Below are 19,683 nucleotides of genomic sequence, written 5' to 3'. Positions count from 1 at the left end.
CACCATCAGAGAGGTGAGGGAACAGACACAGGGAGATGATGCCCACCTCACCTGGCCAGGGAGGGGCTCCTAACTCTGTCTAGCCTGGGGATCTCAGGGGGACACACTTCCTGCTCCTCCACCTTCCACACTAGTCACAGGAACTTTTTGAGAACAAACAGCTCCTGCAAAACCCCTCCACATACACACACACAAACATTACCCCAGGATGAACGTTCTGGCATCAGAAACTGAGTCCCAGCTCTGACAGTGACTTCCAGGGTCCCCATAGATAAGAAGAATATCCAGTCAGTAGAGAAGAGCCATCAAACTGGAACCACAAAGATTAAGGTTCCTCGTGGAAATCCTGGGTCCCCGAGAACCTGAACCAAAGTATCTGATAGACCAACTGGAGATTCTCCAGCTGAGCCCGATGCGTTGTGAGCTGTGATACCCTTGTCTGAAATGGGGTTGGCACTTGGCACAAGAGAGGGAAGCAGTACCCATGACAGAGGCCACATCTAGCACTGATGGCCAGTAGCTACAAGGAAAGGCAAGGCCTCTGCCACATCTTGGTTTGAGGTCTGGCTTGCTCTTCCAAATAGGAGGCTGGAGTCCAGGGTGAGGAAGACAGCTCTAGGCCTAAGCCTCTGTCCAACACCATGAGCTACCAGGTGTGGTAGTCCATTCCTGTAATCCCAACACTCAGGAGGCTGGGGCAGGAGGATCATCAGTTCCAGGCCAGCCTAGGGTACCTGGCTAGACCCTGTCACAAACAAACACGATGAACTGCCCAGTGGGGATGTGTGGGTATCCAGCTCCTCCCCTACCAGGTATTTCTCACCAATGTGAAAGTAGCTATAGTTTATCCCATGTATACAACATGCCCTCTCCCAGCCCAGCCTTCCCCCAGCACACCTCCCTTCCTCTGCCCCTGCTCACAGCCAGGCTGTCAGCGGCGTTCTGGCTGCTCCACTTCCTCCCCAGGCAGCGCCATCACGGCCAAGGACCCTGGGCCATAGGGGGTGGGGCTGGGGGGGTCATGGAGCACCCAGGTTACTAAGTCCTCTCATTCTCAGCTCACGGTTCCTCCTCCCTGCCGCTCCCCCTCACATCAGGAACACCCTGCTGGGGTCCCCCTTTCCTCTTTGCCTGCTGCCCTTCAACCTGCCTGTATCCAAGGCTGCCTTCACATATCATTATAATGACACTCGCCTCTCGCTCCCAGGCTGCCCAATCTGTGCAGACATCTCCCCTCAGTCCTAGGCCAGACTCCGCCCTTCGCCCATCTGACTCTCTCCTTGCTCTGGCCAAAAAACTTGAAGCCACCTTTGATTTTCTGTCATCTTTCTTTTACCTTAAGTCCTTTAGCAAACTCTATAGTTGTAATGAAAATCTGCCAAAAACCCCAACCCCTTCTCTCCACTACCATGTGACCCCATTACTTCCCACCTGGATGATAGCACCAGCCACCTCACCGTCCCCGCTCTGCCCTTGGCCCAGCTTCCTCTTCAGGGCAGCAGCCAGAGGGAGTAGTGAGGACACAAATCAGATCCCTCCACACTCTTTCACAGCTACAGTTGGTTTGTCTCATTCAGGATTGCCTACAAGACTCTCAGATCCATACCTGACCAAGCCCACCTCAGGGCCTTTGCGCATGCTGCCCTCTCTCCTAGATCTCTACCTGGCTTGCTCTTTCTCTGCCATCAGGCCTTTCCTCAAGTGTCACTGTCTCAGTGAGACTTTACAACTCAAATGTATGAGACACTTAATCTCCCAGCACTCCTAGCTTCCCTCCAAGGAGCCTCCTGGATTGTTTTCCTCCTGCCTCTTGGTCAGGTCTTGTTGCACCCCTGTCTGCAAGGCCAGATGATTCCTAACTGCATGAGGGCTCTCAGGCAAGTTTGTCCCTGACAGAACTCAGCATAAGCTGGACACACAGCCTGGGTACGGTCAGCTGCTTAGTGAACACTGGTTGGTCTCCTGGCTGAACAACTGGAAAACAGTGGCAGGGAAGAACCACTGGCTCCCATGTGACAACTCACTGGTATCTCCAGTGAATACATAGTTGGCACATAATAGGTGGTCTCAAAGCTGTCCTTCCGTGATCCCTCTGGGGATATGGAGATAGGAAGATTCTGCAAAAGAGGAAGGCTGAAAACACCCGGGGTTGGGGCATCAGGTGGCCCAAGCAGGACATATCTGAAGCCAGATGACCCAGGTTCGAATCCCAGCTCTGCTCATTGGTACCTTGGGCAAGTCTTTAGCCTCCTTGAGCCCCCATTTCTTATCTGTAAAATGGGTTGCTCTAAAAATGTACCGAAAGCCCTAGGACAGAGCTTGCACACTGATACATGTTATGTAAATATTAGCTGCTGTGATCCTTCTGTTTTATTGTCTTTGTTATTATTGCTGTTAGCCTAGCCCAGTGATTGGCGTCTCCTCACCCAGCCCCAGCCATCACCATGTGCTTCCCCTCCCTCTCCCAGCTCCCAGCCCCTTGGAACAGCAGGCAGTAAATTTTTCCTATCTCCTCATAAACCGAGCCTTCCTCCGCTCAGCCATCACCTGGCTGGCAGGGCTGTCAAAAAGATGGATGCCACATCTGCCTTGTTTATGACTTTAATTCCCAAACCCTGCTCAGCGAGCTCCAGGGAGGGGTCAGGCAAGGAGGAGAGAAGCAGGGACTGCCTTCCCATAGGCCTGACAGCTCTGGGGACTCCCTTTACCGTGACCCTTTTGGCACAGGATGGGCTGTCCGTGGGGCCTCTGTGAGTGCAGCCTGTGGGTCGGCTCCTACCAGGCCTGGAGGAGCACACTGGAGACGGGGCTCAGCATTATAGACAAGACAGCTGGGTCACCAGCCCAAGGTCACATGACCCGCAACCTCACCACCCTCCGGCACACCCTGGCTCCTAGCGCTCCAGCCGGATGTGGGTTAGGCCCACTCTGCTCTGTCCCCAACATCCACCAAGAATTAAATTCCAGTGGCCTTCTATTTTCCTGGGGTCCTTTCCCGAACAAAGTGCTGCCTCCCTAACTCCTGTCTCAAGGGAAGCCAGTCCTGGGAAGCTGAGCACTCTTCCCAAGTAAGGAGCTGGCCCTTTGCACCCTCTCAGAAGATGCGCAGCCCACCCATGGGGGAAGGGAGCAAAGGTCAAACACAGAAGGTGTGCTTGCTTCTTGTGAGATCTTGGGAAGGCAAGGGGTGGGGACAGACAGACAGCAGCTGACTTAGGATCCTGCAGCCAGGAAGATGGCAGAGCCCACCTGGGAAGAAGGAGGAGAGAGGCCCCACCTCTCTGAGGAGGTGGGGACACGGTCCTTAGGGGCTCCAGGCCGGCCTGGCCCATGGAGGATGGGAGGGGAGAGAGAAGAAAGGTGAGGTAGAGGCAGGGCACGGAGAGCAGGGATCTAGAGTACTTCAATGTTCATGAATTGCCTCGCAGTTCATGATGGATGCCACATCTGTGACCACAGAAACTACCCGCCCTCAGGATGGCCCCCTCCCTTCTCCAGGGTGGACGGCAGAAAGTCTAGGCATGGATAAAGGTATGGAAATGACCCAGTTACCTGTCTAATCCCACCTCTCCTTCCTCTTCTCTACATAACCATGGCCATTGTCCTGCCAGCTCCAGCCACACACACCATTTCCTGGCAGCTCTGTCCTCACAGCCCCAGAGGTGGGCAGTGACTTCCTGTCCTACCAACACCAGCCATGGAAGAGCTTGTGCAAGGTTACAGGGCAAGCATCCAACCAGCACTGGGGTGTCCTCCAGCCCTCCTGGCCTTCTCCCAGCTCATCCCTGGGCAAGGCTGAGGGGAGCCAGTACCACCCTACCCCCTCCTAGTCCCACATCCATTCCCAGCAGCTCCAGACCCTCACCTCCCCAGAGATGGGTGGTTCAACATTCTGCCTGATATGAGGCTGCACAAGGTCCCTGATCAGCCTCTGTCAGGAAGGATTGGGGTTATCTGGGAAGTACTGTCCCTTCCCATCTGCCCAGTCCACCTGCTCATGCCCTCCCCTACCAGGGGTGCCCTCCCACGCCCTCCCACCACCACCAAGTCGGTCACAATAGACCCACCCGGGGCACATTTTAGGAATCCTGGTGTGCAAATGCCCATAGAAGTGAAGTCAGCGTGTCCCAGAGTGGGAGCCAGGTATCTACAGTTTTAAAAGCTCCCCAGCTGATTGAATGTGGACAAAGCTTGGAAACCACTGCTCTCGCTCTAAATACACACTAAAACTCACCCAGGGTGCTTTAAAAACCCACAGCTGGACCCCACCCTGAGGCGCTGGTCCAGCTGGTGGGCGTGCCTCCCCCAGCCCATACAGTTTTCAAGGCTCCCCAGGTGATGTTAATGCACACCCAGGCTGGAGCGCTACCATTTTACAGCTCAGAGAGCACCTCTATTAGTGCTGGCTCCCTTGCTTCCTTCCCAGACACCTCTGAGCCGGCTCACGTCAGCCCCATTTCTCGAGTGAGCAAGCAAAGACTCTGGAGGTCACAGAGCTTGCTCTAGGCTCTCTGCAATACCCCATGATCTCTGGAAACCTGCCCTGTCCTCCTTCCCTTGTCTTCTCCGACAGGCAGACAGACTCCTCCCAGGACTACAGAGACATGACCGATCTGACCTGAGGCCTGCAGTCTGGACGGAGCCAGGGGCAACCTAGACTCTGGGGACACACATGTTTGTGCCTCTTACACCTCTACTGGGATTGCTGTCTGATAAAGGGATTTGCTGTGCAGCCTTGGACACAATGCTTAGCCTCTCTGACTCTCCACATCCTTGTCTATGAGAAGTGTAAGAGCTCCTACAGTTGACTTGAGTGTGAAATGAGATAGTGTCTTTCAGGTGTCTGGAACATAGTGGACACATAATAAACAAAGGTATTTATAAGTACTAGCTCCCCAGGAAAGCATAAGCCTCCAGAGAACACACGAACACACACGAACACACACACACACACTCTGGTGGCTCACCACTCATGTGTGTAACACAGTTACACACACTGCACCCCCTGCCCCAACCCACACACCACTCACGATGTTCACTGTAGATCAAACCATGCCAGGGTCCCCTGGGGATACCCCAGGTCCAGTGGCTGAGTCCCTGTGAGCTCCAGCCACCAGAGGGCAGCATACTGCCACTGACCACCCACTCATCCACTGGACCCCCTGGCTCCCTCCCGGGCCTGGGAGACACCATTTGTCACGCAGCATACCCCTAGCACACTGGTCCTCACGCAAGCTACATGGGCCCATCAGAAGAATAGAGGAGGGAACGTGGCATTTTGGTTAGGTACCCCTCAGGGTGTGAGGTACCCAATTCCCCCACCCCCATGTCACTGAGGTGTCCTGCTACTGAGCTGCTCAAACCCAGAATACACAGGACCCATTACCCAAGAAAGATGCTAAGAAGGCTGGGCCTGGAGCTCAGACCTGGATTCAAATCCTGCCCCCACCACTCCTCTCCTATGTGAGCTCAGGTTCCTTTACTTCCCACCCCATGCGGCTCATTCTTCTCTCAGGGCTAGGTAGCCACTTCCCTTCCCCCACAGCACTCCCCAGTCTTTTCCTTATCTGTTTCATTTCTGTACATCTCCCTTCTGACATAGTCCATAATTTATTTATCTTGTTTATCATCCTCCTCTCCATTAGAATAAAATCACCAAGAGTATTTCCACTCTTGTTTGTTACTGCATCCACCATACTTTGAATGGGGCCAGGTGGTCCTGGGAGCCAGAGCAGAGCCTGAGGGAACCCCTGAGGGTTAGAGTAGGGTGACCACTGGGCATCAGGACTGGATGCAGGGCATGTAGGCAGGGGCCAGTGCAGCCCTGCGGACTAGCCTATAGATGTTCACATGAGCCCAGGCAGACAAGAGGCTGGACGGAATCACAGTGGAGATGGGTTTTGCCACCCCCACACCCTCTTGAGTTACACCCTAAACTGACTGTAGCTCAGTCACTTCAGATTGGATGCCTGCAATCTCCATGCACGCAACCACCAGCACCACCGTCCCTTAGGCTCAGCTAATTTCTCTCTCTCTCTCTCTCTCTCTCTCTCTCTCTCTCCCCTCCCCCTTCCCCTCCCCCCTTCCTCTTCCCCCTCCCCTCTCCTTCTTCCCCTCCCGTCTTCCTCTTCCCCTTCCTCTTCCCCCTCCCCTCTTCTTCTCCCCCCCTCTCCCCTCCCCCTCTGTCCCCCGCCCCAGGTTTCTCTCCTGGAAACGCTGGGGGTATAGGCCTTTAGCCCTGCCCCACAGGCCCCACCCCCCCCCCCCAGACTCACTTTCCATGACTCCGCCCATGGCCCAGCCCCATTGGCCCTGCCTCCCTCTGGCCCTCCCCACAGGCCCCGCTCTCTCAGGCCTCCCGCAGGCACATGCTCACTGGTGCACTTCTTCACATGGCTGCCCTTCTTGAGCGCGTGGCGGCTCAGCTTGCAATGGAAGTTGTCCTCCCAGAATTCAGCAAACCAGATGTTGCGCCGGTTGTTGTCCAGTGTGCGGCTGGAGAAGTAGCGGTCAAAGCCTGGCAGGGAACCCGGACATCAGGGCCTCTAGTACCCTGCCTTCCCCACACACCCCCATTCTTTCTACTGACCCCCCGCCCCTCGTCCTTAGAGATGGTCCAGGCAGAGGGAGGGAAGAGCACATTCTCTCATTGAGAGCCCAGCCAGCAAAAACAAAACATGGAACATTTCATTTCATTCCAAATGAAAAGAACTGGATTGAGTCCCCAGGGGAGCATGTGGAGTCTACAACTGCTGTCTTCGTGGAAGAGAAGAACATGACGACAGGGATGGTTCCATGGCCTACACCACTGCGATGCCAACATCAGGCTTCTGAGCAGGAGCCACAGAGGGTTCCTGAGATGACAGCAGAGTGGCTGGTGGAGCTGTCCAGCCTGGGAATGCCTGAAGAGACCTGGCTGAGAAGGTAGCGGTCACCCAGGGCACACTGCATGAGCAGGACCTGGGTCCCCCTCCCCCCTTGGAGACCAGAATGTCCCTGTCACAGAGGCTGCCTCACTCCTCCATGACCTCTGTTAGACGCTAGCTCTGCACCACAAGCAGTCCTGCCCCTGGGCAGGAAGCTGGTGGGAGCAAGGCCTCCTCTCTCCATCCAGATGTCTGCTCTGGGCATTGATTGTCCTGAGTAGGTAATTGAGTTGCATAGAATGTTCCAGAAGGCTTGAACACACAATGGCACCCATGTTGTGTGCTGAGCTCCCTGTCCGTGGAAGGGGTCAAGTGGTAGTTAAATGACTGTCACGGCTGTGGGAGAAAGGCTGGGTTTGGTACACAGCCAGCCTTCTCAGCCCTGGAACTTTGGACTGGATAATTCTTTGTTGTGGGGGACAGTCCTACATGTTCTAGAATGTTAAACAGCATTTGAGACCCCCACCCGCTAGTTGCCAGTAATATCATGGCAAGCAAAAGTGACTCCAGGCATGGCCAAATGTCCCTTGGGAGGCAAAATTACCCACAGATGAGAACTATGGTTCTAAAAGCTACCCTGATGTCTCAGAAGAAAAAGAGCTTGTCAGGCAAGTCCTGGATTCAAATCCCACCTCTGCCACTCACGGTGTCATGTGTCACTTTATCTCTCTAGGCCTCCAGCCACCAAGCAGGGATCAGAGTATATCAGAGGGTTTCTGGGAAGACTACACGAGGTATCTGAAAGCAGCCTGGCATTCATCGGTACCAGTAAGCCATAGCTGTTGTTGGTTTGTGTTGATCATGGCTTGGGGGTGAGAAGGGTGGCATGGAAATTTCCACTCCCTGTGCCTGCTTTCTTCCCTTCCCTTCTGGAGGTGAAGAGAGGATACTGCTTTGTGACCTTGAGCAAGTGTCTCCCCTTCTCAGGCCTTGGACTCTTGGGAGACCTGATGTCTGAGGTCCCTTACAGCTCCATCAACCCTGGTTCTGCTGAGCAGAATGAAGGCAGTGAAGAAGGCCTGGGGAGCCAGCCTCCCCTGTGGTGAGAATGCAAAGCCCCTGCCAAGTCAAGCCATTAAGGGGAACTGCACCTCAGGCCCTGCAAGGTTCTGGCCAGAACAGTTCCATCCTATCCAAGGTGGCTGTGGGCTTTGTCCCAAGAGGAGGGGATGCAGGGCAGGGCAGGGCAGGTAGGCCCGACACAGTACAGGGCCTTCTAGACCCAAGCAGTTTCTGCAAGAAGATTCTCTCTCTATCTCTATCTCCCTCTTCCCTCCCTCTCTCTCTCTCCCTCTCCTTCCTCTCTCCCTCTTGCTCTTCTTCATCTCCCTTTCTCCCTCTCTCCTTTTCTCTCTCTCCCTCCCTCTCTCCCTCTCCCTTTCTCTCTCTCTCCTCTCTCCCTCTCTCCTTTCTCCCTGCTAGAGCATGAGTCTTGCCCCTTATGTCCCAGATAGGATAAAGGTAAGCAGAGCCTACTACATGTACACATAGCTCCCACACCCCCCAAAGTATCAAGAAGAATGAAGAGGAGGAGCAGGAGGGAGGGGAGGAGGAGGGGGGAGCAGGAGGGGAGGAGGTGAAGAGGAGGGAGGAGAAGGAGAAGGAGGAGGAAGAGAGGAGGAGGAGGAGGAGGAGGAGGAGGAGGAGGAGGAGGAGGAGGAGGAGGAGGAGGAGGAGGAGGAGGAGGAGGAGGAAGTGGTCTTGAATCTGCACTCAAAAAGTGCCAGCTAGGATGTGGCCCACAAGGCCTTCCAGCCCAGCACTGGGACACACATGGTGTAGGCCAGGGGACAGACAGACAAGCTGTTGGAAGATGGGGGGCGGGAGGGGGTGAGGAGGAGGTGGAGCAGGAACAGTAGGATGGTGGTTGGTGGGGTGAGTGTGGTGGTCCCCACCATCTGGGCTCCTGGGCCTACCTCGAACAGACATCCTCTTGGGGAGGATGGTGACAGCACCCTCTGCCACCTCCTCCAGGTGCAGCACAGGTGCGCTCTTCGAGCCCCAGCTGTCCGAGCCCATCCAGAAGAAGTGGCCGGTCTGGTTGGCCCTCCGTGCTGCCTCCAGTACCCGCCTGTGGGGACACATACCAGCCCAGCCCAGGCATGTCTGGCCCATGCCTGTCAGCGCTCTCTCTCTCTCTCTCTCTCTCTCTCTCTCTCTCTCTCACACACACACACACACACACACACACACAAGTCCCTGTCACAGCCCATACCTGTCACCAGGGTAACTCGGTGCCCCACCCTGATACCCCCAAGCTTAGGGCTTACATCTGCCTACAGATCCACATCAGTCCCTGCAAAAACCACACACGTCTGCCCATACCCTTATCTGCCCTCTGTCTGACTCAGGCCCCAGAACTACATCTGCTTAGGCCATGTCACACCACATCCGTTGGCCCATCCTCCTACATGGTCAAACACATGCACACGCACACAAAACCCTGACCCTTCTGTGCATGGCACCTTGCCACAGGGCCCTCTCTATCCAGTCTTCTGTGCCAAAATCCAGGCCCTTCAAGAGCCACTCCTACCCCTGCCTGACATAGGGTCAGGTGCCAGATGCTCCTTTCTCCTCCTACTTGGCAGTGACAAATTGGGTCCAAACGTCAAACCAGGGACCAGGTGCTCAGCATAGGCCAGGGAGCCCTGGGGCATGTCATCAGACTGATTGGAAGCAGGGATGAAGTGGTCCTTGGGGACATTTCCCACAGAGGGACAGTCAGGAAGAATGGGTGGAATCCCCTTCATTCAGTTCCCCTCAGGGAGGGGCCCAAGCAGAGGAAGCAAGGACCTCGTAAGAGGTGGTCTCTACCCTTCCCCTCAACAAGGCCCAGTGCTGGGCCTGGGCTTCCAGAGAAATATAAGCAGCTCCAGGTCCCAGAGCTGCCGGTGGTCATCCTGGCCCCACCTTGCCTTCCTGCCTCCATCATATCCTGCTCCCTCACCAGGAGCCCCCACCTCAAGCTACCACTAATGCAGGAGCTGCTCTCCAAACCCGTACCCACAGCCCTATTAATACCACTTGCATCCGGCCAGCCCCAGGGGACCAGTGTTCCCCACCCTTCATCCCTTCGAAGCACTTGCATTTATTTTTACTTCCCTCGCTTCTGAAAATGCACGTAGCTTTCTAAAATCAGCTCCACCCCCTCCCCCCAGCACGCTCCGGGACCACTATGGGGTCTACCTGAGTCCCCTCCCCTCGGGACCTCCTCTCTCCTCCCAGCCCTTTACCCTCTCCTCCCAGCCCGTGGGTCCTGCTGAGCTGAACTGTCCCCTGAAGCAACGGGGTACAGAGTGAGCCAGCGAGGCTTTGGGGGATGGGACAGGGGTCATCATGGATCAGAAGTCCTCCATCTGCAAACACTGGCCTGCATGTATCATGAACAGCCAGAATTAGGGGACTTGTACACTTTAAGGCCCTAGGCTGCCGCTGTCTACTCCTAGGGCTGAGGGTCACTCCCCACCTTTCTTTACTCAGGACACCTCCATCAGAATGAGGCTTTCTGAGGCCCCAGTGATCTCCCAGCATTCTCTCCTCCATTCTTTCAGGGACACAGCAATGTCCCTGGGGTTCATCTGCAGTACTATAACTTAGGACTGCAGTATAAGGACTTTTCAGGAAGTAGAAAAGAGAACAATCTAGAAGAAGGGAATTGTTTAGGAGGAGCACCTAGAGGTTGTCTATTAAGAGCTATCCAGCTTGTGACCTGTGACCCTAATCCTGGGGCAGAGGCACACAGAGGGGCTGGAGGGGGTCTCTGTACCTTGGGGTCCTGACACCAGACCCATCTGCTCCCAGAGACAGAAGCCTGGGGAGGGGAGGAGAGGGGCCATCCTGCCTGCAGTGTGAGTGGACCAAGTCAGGAAATAGGCCCCACCCTCTCCCCTGTGCCTGGCAAACCAGAGAAGAGAGGGAGGGGCTGAACAAGGGCCAACATTTACCTACTTCATGCCCAGCCCTGCCCTAAGCCATTTATGTACATTCCTGTGTTCAGTTCTTAAGCACTATCAGGCAAGCATCATTAGCTCAGTATTGTTTTTAACAGCGAAGAGGCCAGAGAGGTTAAGAAACTCAACCTGAAGTCACAGCGCTAATGGGTGAGATTAGAACTAAGTGGTATGGCCCCAAGCCCATAGCTTTAGCCCTCACTAAAGTACCTGCTCGCCATTCCTGATGGTGAAAGAATGCAGGAAACTGAGGGGGAGGGGAAGGGAGCCCCATTAACAGTATCCAGACCCCAGTCTGGGAGAGGGGGCGGTCTCATCATCTCACATTTACCCCCCCCACCCCCATCCACGCCTCTCTGAATCCCACGTGGAGTCAGGTTTTCCTGGGAAGTCTCCAACAGGACAAGAACTGGGGCCCTTGTCCCTGCCCCCCACCGCCACCCACCCTCACCTGATGTCGTCCTCATTGGCAAAGATGATGACAGCCCGGGCATTGGATGTCTCCAGAAGGCGCTTGATGATCTTGTCAAACTCACCCATCTTGGGCTCCCGGGGAATCTTCACAGACTGAGCAATGCACACACCACCTGCAGGAGGGGCACAGTCAGCCTGGGTGGGGAGGGAGCCCCAGTTCCCCTCTGTTCCCACCACACACACCCCAGGAGGGGGCTAACCCCCCAGCTTCCGGGCATGACACAACAGACTGCACAACCACAGCAGCCACAGCACAGATATTGGCTCCACACACCAGTGATGAGCTTGGATGTGCCTCAGTTTCCCTGTATAAAAACTAGAAGCAAGCCAGGCACGGGTGGCTCATGCCTGTAATCCTAGCTACTCAAGAGGCTGAGATCTGAGGATCGAGGTTCAAAGCCAGGCAGGGCAAGGAAAGTCTGTGAGACTCTTATCTCCAGTAAACCACTCAGAAAACTGGAAGTGGCACTGTGGCTCAAGTGGTAGAGTGCTCACCTTGAGCTGAAGAGCTGAGGGACAGCGCCCAGGCCCAGAGCTTAAGCCCCATGACTGAGGAAGAAAAAAAAAAAAAAACTAGAGGCAGTATAACAAGAGGCAGTAGTACAGTGTGACTTTTAGGAGCCAGGGTTCATATCCTGGCTCAGCTAATTACTTCTGTGTGACCTCAGGTAGTTTCTGAGCCTCAGATACATCACATATTGACTGGAGATAATGAACCCACCTACTTCACTGGGTTGTTGTAAAGTGTGTTAGCTCATACAAATACAATAATTATCTGGTTACATAGCATTTAGCAAATGTTGATTGTTTTTGACATCACACTCTCAGAATGTCTTGTAGAGGGATAAATCTTGAGAGTGAGAGCCACCCTAGCCATTGGCATCCCCAGACCCACATCCACACACTTCTAAGGGCTCTGGTCTTTGAGACCCCTGCCCTGGGTCAGGGCTGCTGCATGGCTGCTGACCGAAGCTGTCCAGACAGATGCATTGTCCCTGAGATTTGCACCCAGGCTGTGTGGCCACTAGATACCTAGCTCTTTGAACCAGCCAATTCCCAAGCCACAGTGTTGCCAGAGCACAGATGTCATTCCTGTACTTAAATCCCACCCAATGGGTGAGAAAACATCCCAGACCACACATCTCGCTGAAGGAAGCTGGAGGACCCACACAGCTTGCTTGTTACCAGCTACACAGTGCCCTGCCCCACCAGAATAAGCCCCTCGAGGCCATGGCAATGGAGTCAGGGCTGTCAACAGAGAGCCACAAGAACTGGATGTTCAGGAAGCTGGATCCTTTACCTAACCTGTCCCCTGTGGGTCATGCTCAAAATGGGGTTGCTGCGGGCTCAGCCCTGCTTTGTCACCCACTGTGGCAGGTCCCCACTGCTCCGCTGGACATCCCTGGCCTCCACCTGAGCCCTCTGCACAGACCCAGTGCCCAAGGCACCTGGCAGCTCTGTGCAGGGACCTGGGGAGCTCTGTGCTCCCCAGGCAGGGGATAGAAAGAACATGACCCACAGTGCCCCACCCCTGCAGCACCCATCCATGGCAGGGAGGTGCAAGGCATTCCAAGGAGGACACCAGCCTTAGTCTGAGAGGGCAGAAGGTGTGAGTGGCCAGGTAGGGCATCTGAGGAGAACAAACATGCTGACCACCACTGATCACTGTGTGTGCGCCAGGTGCCCCACAGGATAACACCCACACACACCCACACACACACACACATACCCCCACACACACACAGAGGCCTCCGCTAAGCCACCCAAGAAATCCCAATACTGGAGAAAAGGGTGGTCATCAGGAGATATGAGCAAGGCTGCAGGACTAGGGTTCCTGGAGGGACCTTTGACCCATCCCCTCCCAAGGCACAGACGAAGCCAAGGTGGAGGGGGCAGCCCAGAGTCCACATGCTGGCTGTGCGCTCACACAGCGGAAGGCACTTGGCTCCCAGCGCACCCCTCCATATGGTTTCCTTCCAGTTAGAAAGCGGGCCAATTGCGACATTTCTCCTCCCATCTGTGGAGACAGATGGACAAGAGGAAGAAGTTGGCCTGAGAGGGGAGGAAATGGGCCACCTGGCCGCAGGGGGCAGGAGGCAGCCGGAGGGATTGGGTGGGTGTTAATGGCTCTCAAACAGGGAGAAACTGTGAAGTTGTCAGTTCTAAGCAATGCCCTCTCAGCGCTTCTGTGTGCTGCCCACCTGGCAGGGTAGGGCATGGCACACAGGCTTCACTCTATATAGCAAGAGGGCGAGGGAGAACGGAGCCAGGCCTGGCGCCTTGAGATGGACGTGTGGCGACCTAGGGAACATTTGATATTCTTGCTACTATAAGAGGGGTGTGGATGGGTGGTAGGTACGCTGAGATCCACAACATAATGAACATTTGTGGGGTCGGGGCAGGCTGAGCGGGCTCTGAGGAGACTCCCCATGGACTGGCTCCTCGGAGGCCAGCGCCATCTCCACACCTCAGTGTCCAGATGACAACTACGTGGCTTCCCCGATGTCAAGGAAACCGCCAGGGGCAGAGCCCAAGGCTATCTGATCCCAGGGTCAGCTGATGGCCACCTTGCCAGAAAGGGTCAAGTGTGAACTAAGGGAATGAGGAGTGGAGGATGGGGGCTTGTGGGCACAGCTTGAACACAGATCCCTTGGCTTCATTGCCACGGGCAGCATGACAACTAGGGGTGACAGAGATGGGGACGAGGCTCTCACCAATGGCTCTCCTAGGTCACACAGCTCTTGGGGAGGTACAGCTTCTGTCCTCTGACACAGTGGGGACTGGCGTGGCCCCTGAAGAGCTGCATTAACTGGACACCTTGCCTGGCATCGTACAGGGCACACCTTGATGAGTCCTCACACCCCTGGGGGGAGGGGGGCGCAATGCTAATATCCTCATCTGACAGATGTGGAAACTGAGGCTCAGAGGGACCATTGAGCCTGACCGAGGAATTGTGGAACTGTGGTCACAATTGGTGTCCAGTGTCCCTCAGGCACAGGCCCCGTCTCCTGCAGCCCTCCCCAGCCCTCCCTACTCCCCCGCTGCTTGTCACCCCTTTACTTTCAAAGTAATCCCTGAACAACACCCACCAAGAATAAAGGGTGGTTTTTCTAATGTCAGTGCCTATCTCACTGAACTCTGCTGTTTAGGTGGGTAGCTGCACACAAGCAAGCACATACCCACATGCAGCCCTTACTCTGCCACAGACCACAAGCCCCAGACCACCAGTAGCTGTGGCCATCCCTGCAGCCATCACAGTGAGACTGCCCATAGCTCAAACTCCCCTCCTCACCCACACCCTTGTCCTCCAGGCTCTCACTGTGGATATGGTCAAAGTCCATGTGTTCCAAAGTAATAGAATCAAATCCAAGCCTGCAGACCCATCAGGTACCAAACCTACTCCCTAGTTGAAGGCAGGTATAGAACAGGGTGGCTGGAGGCATCTGAGGTTCCAGTGGTCCCCTGGGTCTTCCAAGGGTCCCCCTTGCTAAGCCCCCTGACATGGCCAACCAGCCCCCTCCCAGCCTCCTGGCTGTCAGACCCTGACCAGAGTCTAACTGCCGCATGCCAGCTGCAAGCCTTGCTGCCCAGCCAAGCCAGGGCCTCTGTTTACTGGGCCAGGGGCAGAAAGCCACTGCCACTTGCCAAGGACATCTGAGCACAAGGAGTTTGTAGTACCTTGGAGACTTCCCAGCCTACACTGGATGGAGAAGGGAGACTGAGGCCAGGGAGGGGGTGCCTTGCCCAAGGGCACACAGCAGCCAGCTTGCCTCCCTCTAGAGGAGGCTCTGACCACTGAAGAGGCTTAAAAGGACATTTAAAAGCCAGGACCCTTCTGACTGCTTCTGACAAAAGCAGACACCTCTCCAGCTCTCAAGCTCCGCCTCTGCCTCACAGGCTCCACCCCCTGCCCCTCAGGCTCCACCCCTGCTCCTTAGGCTCCTCTGTAGCCACCAGGCTGTGTCCCTGATCCTGCCTTCCTCCATACTACTGCCTTCTCTCCGTGCCATTTCACCCACCAAATTGGATGCATCCTTGATCCTGTCGTTCAACTGGACATCTGGTCAAAAAGTGTCCATCAAAACACTTAGAGAGCTATGCCACCATCTCCGGTAAAGCTTCTTGTGCTGGTTGTCTTCGAGATAGCACTTACTCCTCCTCCCCATTCCCCAGGGAAACCACAAGATGCACACAAAACTGTTGTCCACAGCACTGTCTGAGACTGCAAAAACAGGAAACAACCTAAATATTTTACAATAGGAGGAAGGATATAAAGTGTAGTATATTCGTCCAGTGGAGCCAGGGGCCTGTGGCTCAAGCCTATAATCCTAGCTACTCGGAAGGCTGAGATCTGAGGATCACAGTTCCAAGGCAGCCTGGACAGGAAAGTCTGTGAGACTCTTATTTCCAATTAACTATCAAAATAAAAGCTGGAAGTAGAGCTGTGGCTCAAGTGGTAAAGAAATTCAGGGACTGTGTCCAGGCCGACTTCAAGCCCCAGGACTGGCATTAAAAAAAAAGTAGAAGCTGGATACTGGTGGCTCATATCTATAATCCTGTGTACTGAGGAGGCCAATATCTGAAGATCTAGGTTCAAAGCCAGCTCTGGCAGGAAAGTCTGTGATACTTTTATTTCCAATTAATCACAGACAGACAGACAGACACACACCCAAAAATGCCAGAAGTAGAGGTGTAGCTCAAGTGGTAGGTAGTATGCCAGCTTTGAGCAGAAAAACTAAGGGACAGCACCCAGGCCTTGTGTTCAAGCCCCAGTACTGGCACAAAAAAAAAATCAATAAAACACCTCCCACATGTCAACATGACAAGTCCTGAAAACGTAAGTGGACTAGAAAAAGCAAATTACTGCATGCTCAGTCCCATATCCTATACCGTGTCAAGACTGCATATAACATGTATCTCTCTCTTCTGGGCCTGCACATACATGTGCACATGTAAAAGTTGTCTGAAGGCAGGAGGTATCTTCTGAGTTCACTGCATTCTTTCCCAAACTGAGAACATAATAGGTGCTCCATAGGTGTTTGTAGAATGACCAAACAAGGACAGGGAGAGAACTCACCACCTTCAGAACAGTGGTTCCCTCAAGGGAGGGAAGGAGAGGGATAAGATAGAAGAGACTCCATCACAAGCTTACTCTCGGTCCACAATGCTTGGCTTCTCGAACATATAAGCAACAAATATAGCAACCAGAACTCAGGCTGGGAACAACCCAGGGCCTCAAACACACAGCACACTGAGCTGCACCACCAGCCAACCCTGGACAAAGCTTTTAGACACAATGACAGCCAGGCCACCCCAGTCCTTGTTGGGCATGGCCGGATGGGGGATTCTTGGGGGTTCTGATCTTCCTCTGCTTGCTTGTGAAAGGGGCACACGGTTGCTCCTACACCCTGCAAATCCTGTCTTTGTTGAGGACACGCTGAACAAGCAAATTCCTTTTTCTGCCCTCCACCGCTTAGGGTGGCCTGTGCCTGTGGTGTCTCCCCCTTGAGCCCATGGAATTGGGTTCATATACACTGTGACCTGGACCTGAACACAGCCTCCTTCTTCCTTCCTTCCTTCAGCCTGCGGCAGGAAGAACCCTCTGTGCTCCCATAGTGCCCAGCCCTTTCTAATCCCCCTGGGAGGCTACCCTTTCCAAGAAGCTCCAGGCCATTAAGGCACCCCCAGGCGCAGGAGGCCTGGGCAGGCAAGAGAGGTCTCCTTAATGGGAGTCTGTCTTTGCCTATGTCTTCCTATACCAGGGCTCACATGCTAGAGACCCTCCCCCAAACCTGAAGCTGTGTATCGCAGGCCTGGGCATCCTCCTCACCTACCTACCCCCTACCCATGGCTTCCTCAAATTCCTCTAAACCTCTCATTCATTGATTCTGAGGCTACCTACCCAGGATCTAATCTACCAGCCTGCAGCCAGTTCCAAAATAGAGTCCTAGGCCATGGCCCCATGGGGCTCCTCATCCACCCCTGTGCCCTGATGATCCCAGCCCTGAGCTCCAGGAGGAAGGACAGAAATCCTCTTCAGAGCGCCTGGCCTAGCCTGTCTCTGCCTCCAGTCGCATGGCCCAGGGCTCAGCAGGGCCTAGCCTCTCACAAGCAGCCAGCTGCTCCTGCAAGCCAGCTGAAGTCTCCTCTTCTCCTCCCTCTCTTCTCCTTTTAAAATCCTTTTCAATTTAAAAAACGAGAAAAACAATGCGAAGACAAACCCTAGGAAATCGAGTGGAAAAAAATCTACATTGCAGCAAAATCTGAAGGTAGCAAATTACAATGAGATGGAGGTGGAGAGTTACACAACCCACAGGGCAGGGGAGGGGTCCCCCAGGATTCCCTAGGTTTCTAGCAAGAAGGGGGCAGACAGGAAGAGACTGGAGTTTTCCCTGGACCATTAGGACTTGTCATACGCATTCATGCACGCGTGCACACTGACATGCACACACACGCGCGCGTGCACACACACACACGCACACATACCATATGCAGTTCTCTCTCTTCCTAGTCCTTCCCTCCTCCCCTGAAAGCCAGGTCTTCACCAACCCCTTCCTCAAACCTGCTCTTAGACAAAGGACTAGGAACAGACAAAACTGCTTTGGGGCAGGTCACCCAGAAGGCACTGCTGTTGTTCACTGATGAACCGAGCTGTAATGGTGTTTCCCAAAGGCAGGGAAGAAGACAGAGGCGTATCGGGGGCTGGGAGGATTTCCAGGCCCTGAGAGGCTGCACCTGCCCCATGGCTGCTCCGCAGTGAGGGTGGGGGACGATTCTGGGGCTGTACACACTCAGGTCTGTCTAGGCTGTGGCTCTGGCCTGGCTGCCATCTCCGCCCTGTTTTTTCCTCCCCAGCCCTCTTCACCCTCCTCTCTCCAACATGCCAGGCCATGACTGCCCACTCACACCTGACGGCACCCCACTGTGTATGTGTATATGTAAACGTGTGCATAAGCGTGTACATGCCAGGGCGCACAACGCTGTGCATGTGCCGGGATATGCAGCACTGTAGGCCTCGTCTGGTTCCTGGGTATACATCCTGCAGTCGCCCCAAGACCTGTCCTTCCCATCACATCTGCCCAAAAGGCCTTTGCCCTCTGCTCCCTCTACCAGAAACAGCCACACCTTGGCAGGTCCACAGAGCTCTGCTGTCCTTGCCAGGCAATGGTTCTCTCCTTCAGGTTTGTCTTTCTGCCCCAGGCCCACACTTGCTTGGTGAATAGATGAGAGTACCCAAATAACAGGGACAAAAGGGGACCTTGTGAGCATGGGCTTGGTGACAGAGGCCTAGCAGAAAGCCCTGGTGGACTTCGTATGTCCCTCCCCCAAGGTATAACCCCTGCTTTCACTGTATTTTATGGCGGTATAATTTGTGGAGGGGAAGGGAAAAAACAAATCGTTTAAATAGTGATACAGATGGACCCATTGCAACAATGAGATGTACAAGTCGTTATGTCGAAAACGAACTTTACAACTTTGGTGGGGGGGAAGGAGGAGGAGGATTAGGTGGGGGGAGGGGGGAGGAGGATTGGGTGGGGGGCAGGGGAGGATGGGAAGGGGAAACAAAGGAGGAGGCTACAATGCTTGATAAGAAATGTACTCATGATCTTGCCCATGTAATTGTAACCCCTCTGTATGGTATTTTCACAATAAAAAGAAAAAGAAAGCCCTGGTGGCCACCTGAATGTAACCCTCTGGGGGGTCTCGCTGCCCACGAGCCACAGTGAGCTCCCCTCTGAGCTGCCACTGTAGCACAGGCACCAGCACTGGGCACCCACTTGGTACTTAGTGTCTACTTTGAGCTGGGCCCCAGGGCTACAGTGGCTGGCCACGTGCAGTGCTGGCTTTATGGGGCTCACTCCTGAGCCCTGGATACGTGTAGGGACACCATGTGCTCTCATGGCTGTTTCTTCAAACCTGCCCTCCGCTGCAATTTACCTCTTCTACCTAGAAGCAAATTCCTTGTCATGAGAGCTGGGGAAACGTGTTCAAAGGATGAGCAGGAGCAGAAAACAGTGAGCTGGCCACACAGACTGCCCTGTCCCAAAGGCCAGCCTGAATATTACCAGGCAACAGAGACAACAGGAACTGGGATGGCCATCCCTGCTGCAGAAGACTCCAGCCTGAGAGTCAGGCAGTGGGCCCACTTGTGGGAAGTTGAAAGGTTATCGGGGAGACCTAGGTGCTGGAGGGGGAGAGGGGTTAGTCCTGATTTCCTACCTAGAGGGTCTGATGGGCCCTGGTGGGCTTAGGTTTGTGCAGAACATGAATGTTATGTCAGGGTCAAGCTGCCTCTTCCTGTTCAGCCTACAACCAGAGGAGGAGAGCCAGAT

General features: G+C 54.5%; 1 protein-coding gene across 1 annotated transcript in view; it reads right to left on the bottom strand.

Annotated features, from left to right (window-relative positions):
* Nucleotides 1-19,683, bottom strand: part of Grm4 (glutamate metabotropic receptor 4) — a 96,317-nt gene that overhangs the window by 20,911 nt on the left and 55,723 nt on the right. The window contains exons 4-6 of the mRNA XM_042684167.1: nt 11,328-11,463; nt 8,843-8,997; nt 6,377-6,517 (exon numbers count right to left, since the gene is read on the bottom strand). Of these exons, the coding sequence (XP_042540101.1) occupies nt 6,377-6,517; nt 8,843-8,997; nt 11,328-11,463 (432 nt within the window). The remainder of the gene's footprint in view (nt 1-6,376; nt 6,518-8,842; nt 8,998-11,327; nt 11,464-19,683) is intronic.

Source organism: Dipodomys spectabilis, unplaced genomic scaffold, assembly GCF_019054845.1.
Source record: "Dipodomys spectabilis isolate Male_0828 unplaced genomic scaffold, ASM1905484v1 ptg000085l, whole genome shotgun sequence".
NCBI lineage: Eukaryota > Metazoa > Chordata > Mammalia > Rodentia > Heteromyidae > Dipodomys > Dipodomys spectabilis.
Note: the sequence above shows the minus strand (reverse complement) of the source record. Positions and strands in the feature narration are given on the sequence as shown.